General features: G+C 39.9%; 1 protein-coding gene across 1 annotated transcript; it reads left to right on the top strand.

The window, feature by feature from the left end:
• The first annotated feature begins 1,677 nt into the window (after window positions 1-1,677).
• LOC121799370 (signal recognition particle receptor subunit alpha homolog) lies at window positions 1,678-5,638 on the top strand. Its single transcript, XM_042198717.1, has 10 exons — window positions 1,678-1,834; window positions 2,367-3,376; window positions 3,825-3,909; window positions 4,045-4,140; window positions 4,302-4,454; window positions 4,533-4,640; window positions 4,737-4,856; window positions 5,003-5,128; window positions 5,214-5,297; window positions 5,373-5,638. Exons 2-10 carry the CDS (start codon window positions 2,391-2,393, stop codon window positions 5,496-5,498), a joined length of 1,884 nt encoding a protein of 627 aa, XP_042054651.1. The 5' UTR covers window positions 1,678-1,834; window positions 2,367-2,390; the 3' UTR covers window positions 5,499-5,638.
• Window positions 5,639-6,500: the final 862 nt, after the last annotated feature.

Genomic DNA, 6,500 nt, shown 5'->3' with positions numbered 1-6,500 from the left:
TTAATACTCTATCTTCTATTATTATAATTTAACAACAAATATTATTACATAAACTATTATTCATTAGTTCTTTATCATTAATGATTTGCTTATGTTTATAAATTTATGTATATGTTAACTAATAAATAATATTATACACATTGAAAAAATAATTCTTATACAAATTGTATAAACCTAACAATAATTATTATACAAATAAATATTTTCTATATACAAATCATATTTCTCAATAATTCTTTATTTTTATCAATCAAGAATATATTTGAATAATAATTTTGTTTATATATATCATATAAAACATGAAGAAAAGTAGAAGACAAAAGAAAGTTTTGTATCCCACATTGGAAAAAGATGAATGAATGCTCTAAACATGTAGTTATAAAAGAAAATACTTCAATATATTTTGTCACACATTAAAAGTGAAACATAAAACATTCAAGAATGTCTCTATAAAAGAGAAACAACCAAAATGGTATATACGGACTATTATGAATTTCTTGTATTCATTTATTTGTAAAAATTGTTTTTAAATATAAAATCAATTTTTATAAATAATTTTTTTTAAAAAATTTCGGTTGAACCGCCGGTTACTGTTCATCATTTTTCTGAATCTGAACCGGCCCGCTTGAACCGCTGAACCGCCAGCCGGTTCGACCCGCCGGTTCCGGTCCCGTTCATGAACCGGCGGTTCCGAACCGCCGGTTAACCGCCGGACCGGTTCGGTTTGTGCATGCTTAGTGTATACTTGTGTTTTCTTTCAAAATTGGGAGGATACTATTTTGTTTCTTTCCTTTCATTTTGAACTGGTATAATTTAATTAGGATTGGAGAGTATATTTGGTCCTAATACTTTTTTTTAAAATTTTAGTATTTTCTCGTTTTCTAATTATTTGCATTCCGATAATTTTAATTATAATTGAATTAAAATATATAAAAAAAGTGAAAAGTGGCTAAAAAAATTGTCCACTATTGCTGCGGACATTTTTTTTGTGGCCGCAGACAAATAAGAAGTGGTTGTGGACAAAAAAAGTGGCGGGGCTATTGGAAGTGTCCACCTTATAGTGGTTGCTCTAAGAGCATCTACTATAGGGGCGGCGAGCCGGCCGCCCCCGAACCGTCGTCGTCGCGCCTACGTATATAGCGTGGGAAGCATCCGCCCCGAGGCGGACGTATTTTTTGGGGCGGAAGGCCCATCGGCGAGAAGACGCCGAGGACGCGCCGGGCGTGCTTCGCCGCGCCAATAGGCGCGCCGGCAGAGGCGTGGACAAAAAAGTGGCGGGGCTATTGGAAGGGTCCACCTTAAAGCTTCAGTAATGGCGCCCGTCCCGGCGGAATTTCGACTGGCGTGCCGGAATTTCGCTGCGGACGTCCTCCATTGTGCATGGTATGCACGGATACGGAATTTCGCCGAGGACACCGCAGTTCCGCAGCGTTACGCGTAATTCCGTCTCTACGGGCGTGCGGACGTCCGCCATTGCGTTGACTCCCACGAACGTCCGCGCGGAATTCTCGTTTATTGTGGGAAGTCCTTTGGGATGTCCGCCACTATGCAGTGAGAAGTGCTTATGATGTGGCAGTGCAGTGAGAAGCCCGTATGACGTAGCATGAGGTGTTTTAGGGAATTCCGCGGGGAATTCCGCGCCCCTGTTGATGGTCTTACAGTGGATGCTCTAATGACACGGTATGACCCCCGCCGCCGGTTTTGGCCGACCGACCAAACATTCCTAGTCAGCCCCCAATATATATAATACTCTCCATATTCATATCTCTCAAACGCAATCCCTCTTTCATTTTCCTTTTTTTTTTAAAACAGAATTGGCGTCAAAGATTCTCAGGTGATGAATTTATTATCAGATCTGTAAATTTATGGATTTGCCTGCTTCTTTTGTCGTTTAATTTTCGGTATTTTTTTGATTCCTAATTTGTTCTTCATCTGTTCGGATCCCGGAATCTGGGTAAGCTATCTGGTTAATGAATTATCCTCTTCTGAGATGTTCTGTTTCTCATCTTCAATTGGAATTTTGTTTTTCTTTTTTCTCGAGTTAATCAATCATTCACCCCTGTTGTTTTTGATCTGGCGTTTCTGTTGGGATCTGATGTATTTCTCCGATTGATTCAAATAGAAGTAAGACCTTGGAAAATTCATGGATCGTGATTTTTTAGCAATCATAGAAAATTAAAAGAAGTGAATGAAAGACTTTTTTCTTTTTTGTTCGTTTCAATGTGTACTTCGCTTTTGACTATGATGAATTGCTCAGTGGTTTTTATGAAGATTTTCAATATGTTTTAGATATGATTGAAGATTTAACTTGTAATCATTTTATAGAAGGTTTCTGAAAACATTAAGTTTTTGCAATACTTTTTCAGGATACAACTTTCTGAGCTCTAGAGATGTTAGAGCAGTTAATCATATTTACAAGAGGAGGTTTAATCCTCTGGACTTGCAAGGAGCTTGGGAATGCTCTTAGAGGATCGCCCATCGATACCTTGATAAGGTCCTGCCTTTTGGAGGAAAGGTCAGGCTCTGCGTCGTACAATTATGATGCGCCGGGTGCTTCATACACTCTTAAGTGGACATTTCACAATGATCTAGGGCTTGTTTTTGTTGCTGTGTATCAGCGTATTCTCCATCTCTTGTATGTTGACGATCTGCTTTCTATGGTTAAGAAAGAGTTCTCGGAGATTTATGATCCAAAGCGGACTGCATACAACGACTTTGATGATATATTTCAACAGCTTAAGAAGGAAGCTGAGGCTCGTGCGGAGGAAATGAGAAAATCAAAGCAAGTGGGCAAGCCTATGAACAATAACCTTGCCAGGAAGCTAGGAAATGTGCAAAATGGAAACATGGATGGAGGTAATAAAAAAAAGAGTGGAGGTGAGCCTGGAAATGACTGTGACAGTGACAATAGCAAAGGGCGTCCTTTAGAAAATGGAAATATTAGCAATAATCATATTGGGAAAGGGGAAGCAACTATGAAGGTTAAAAATAATGGAAAAGAGAATGGTGTTTCCAATACTGGTGCTTTTGATGTAAATAAGCTACAGAAGCTTAGGTCGAAGGGTGGAAAAAAAACTGAAAATGTATCGAACAAGGGTTCCAAAGTGGAGCCTAAAAAGATCACTAAAAAGAACAGAGTTTGGGATGATTCACCAAAAGAGGCAAAATTAGATTTCACTGATCCAGGGAGTGAGAATGTGGAGCAGCAGCACATATCAGTTGTAGCTGCAGATCAAGGTGAGAGTATGATGGACAAAGAGGAGGTTGTTAGCAGTGACAGTGAAAGTGAAAGCGAAAGCGAGGAGGAAGAGACATCAAAGGATAACAAGGTTGATGGAAAGAAGAAAGGGGGGTGGTTTTCATCCATGTTCCAGAGGTACATTATCTGACTTTGACCTGAACTGAGATAAATTTATTTTCTCAACAACGTATAATTGGTTGAATCTATTGAATACTATATGTATCACTTGGGAAATGTTGCCAGGGCTGACTGTCCTCAAATATGTACATCCTTCATTAGTTATGTGTAGGGAAAGTAAATGAGTAATAGGTCGAGTAAGTTATGTAGTTCAAGTTAAGATGTACTCTTCCATACATTTTACTGATTAATATGTCCATGAGAGTGCGAGTATTTCTGTTTTAGGCTGAACTATTTATGATCATGCTGCATTCCAAGCTAATAATGTTAGTCTTTTGTGCTAAAATTTGTACAAATATAATTTTAGCAATGTTATAAATTATAACTTGGATATGTAATTTCTGCCCTATTGTGTTTCTTTTTTTGTAAAAGATATCTTTTAATCCTATTTTTTTTTCTGGTTCAGTATTGCCGGTAAAGCAAATTTGGAGAATTCTGACCTAGAACCAGCTCTTAAAGCTCTCAAGGACAGACTTATGACCAAGAATGTGGTAAGTTCTGATGGTGTCTTATCTACGAAATGGGGTCTATGACATGAAAACTGGTTTCTAATACAAGTTAGCATTGTATTTTGCATAAAGTGTTTGTTTGTATGTTTCTGCACTTACTTTGAATGTCGCTGGCAGGCAGAGGAAATAGCTGAGAAACTTTGTGAATCAGTGGCGTCAAGTCTTGAGGGCAAAAGGCTAGCTTCTTTCACAAGAATCTCATCAACAGTTCAGGTATCTAAGAATATCTGAACCTCTTCTTGTAATCATCAATTTCAGGCTAAGTGAAAAAATCCACCTCTATATGGACAAATAGGCATATTTGCAGCTATCTATTTCTCAAGATTTGCGTACAGAATTTTATTAGTGATCTAATGTTCTCATGATTCTTCCAGGCTGCTATGGAAGATGCACTTACCCGCATTTTAACTCCTAGGCGCTCAATTGATATTTTGAGGGATGTTCATGCTGCAAAGGAGCAAGGGAAACCTTATGTTGTAGTTTTTGTTGGAGTTAATGGCGTAGGGAAATCTACCAATCTTGCTAAGGTTGTTCACGTCTAATTCAAATGAATGATTTGACCAACTGCACACTTTTCTTATGGTTTTCCCATGTGGCTTTGGCAGGTTGCCTACTGGCTTCAACAGCATAATGTTAATGTTATGATGGCTGCCTGCGACACATTCAGATCAGGTGCCGTGGAGCAGCTGCGTACCCATGCACGAAGACTCCAGGTATATATATTATAGTATCACACTTATATTACCTGTGATATACGTCTTAACTGCAATAGCTCTAACTGGAATGGCATATCATCTTGAAACCGCCAGATTCCCATATTTGAGAAAGGTTATGAGAAGGATCCAGCAATTGTGGCAAAAGAAGCTATCCAGGAGGCCAGTCGAAATGGTTCAGATGTTGTTCTGGTGGATACAGCTGGACGAATGCAGGTACTTATTCTGGGTTTTCATGTGCTTATTGATATTTTGCTACTGTTTAGTTAATGTTAAAAGATGCCGGTATGCTGCCTCCGTGTTATCTTGAGTGCATTTTCCTGCCAAATGTGTATTCATGGAGATATTTTTGTATCTTGCAGGATAACGAGCCACTGATGCGAGCTCTCTCAAAGCTCATCTACGTCAACAGTCCAGACCTGATTCTGTTTGTTGGCGAGGCACTTGTGGGGAACGATGCTGTTGATCAGTTGTCGAAGTTCAACCAGGTTGATTAGTTGTTCCTTTTCATTTGTTCATATTACTACTTACTCATATGGCAGTTAACCGGTCAACCTCCTTGAATATGTACAGAAACTGGGTGACCTCTCACCCTCACCAGATCCCCGACTGATCGACGGGATCCTGCTGACCAAGTTCGACACTATTGACGACAAGGTGTGTGATTGTTTTATTCAACATGACATAATAGTTGCAACCAAATTTATTTACTTGGAAGAAAAAATGATGTAGGTGGGAGCTGCATTATCCATGGTTTACATTTCTGGTGCACCTGTGATGTTTGTTGGATGTGGGCAATCCTATACTGATTTGAAGAAGCTCAATGTGAAGTCTATTGTGAAAACGCTTCTCAAATAGTAGGATCACAGCCTGCCTTGCTTTTGCTTTTGCTTTCTCCTATTTTACTTGGATTTCCATCTACTATGTTTGTTTCCCAAGCTTAACCCTCCCTGTTATATTACTACTACTACTACTGAAGGTGGTTTGTTCCTTTCTCATCTTCCTTTCTCATCTTCCTCGCCCTCTCTCGTCTTCAAATCACGTGGCGGATAGGGCGGGCGAAAGTCGAGACTTTTTAAGAATCTAGATTGCTTTAAATTGCATGTTCCCCTCCAGAACACAACTTCGACTTCAACTAAAAATTGTTTGATAAGTTGTAAAACGTAGTATTTGATTACGCTTCAATCTTGCCTAAATTTTATATTTTTCAACCATCATATGAACCTTAGAGCGTCCACTATAATGAGGACGCGGCGGACGCCGCGTTTGGGGCGAAAGCGGGGCGGCTTATAGTGGGAAGGGTGTCCGCCCCGGGGGCGGACGCGGCGAAGGGGGAGGGAGGCGGCGGACGCTCGATAGCCGGGTGCGGGGCGAGGACGCGGCGGGGGGGGGGGGGGGGGGGGGGCTATAGGCGCGGCGCCTATAGTGGGGGAGGGAGGCCGCGGCAGTTTCTGCTGCCAAGGAGATTGCAACCGAATGGAGAGAGAAGTGAGAATTGGCGACGAAAACACTGTAGCACTGTAGTGTATGGGAGATTTAATTCTTTGAATAATAATCAATAAAAAGGAAAAGGAAAAAGACATGAATTTGTTATAGTCGGCTTCCAATTATTCGTATAGTCGGCTTCTAATTACGTATAGCTCGATAAATTTGTACATAAATACTTGAAACATTATAAAATGAAAGTTGATTATAAAATTTGGGGCTATTGGATGTGTCCACTATAGTGTCGGACACAAAATTTTGGGGCTATGGATAAAAAATTAGGGCTATGGACAAAAAACTGGGGCGGGGTTATTGGGCGTGTCCACCTTATAATGGATACTCTTACAATAATCATGATTGTGCACAATATCAGCC

The sequence above is a fragment of the Salvia splendens genome, chromosome 4 (assembly GCF_004379255.2).
Source record: "Salvia splendens isolate huo1 chromosome 4, SspV2, whole genome shotgun sequence".
NCBI classification, from domain to species: Eukaryota; Viridiplantae; Streptophyta; class Magnoliopsida; order Lamiales; family Lamiaceae; genus Salvia; species Salvia splendens.
The sequence above is the reverse complement of the archived record's forward strand: the minus strand, read 5'-3'. Positions and strand labels throughout refer to the sequence as shown.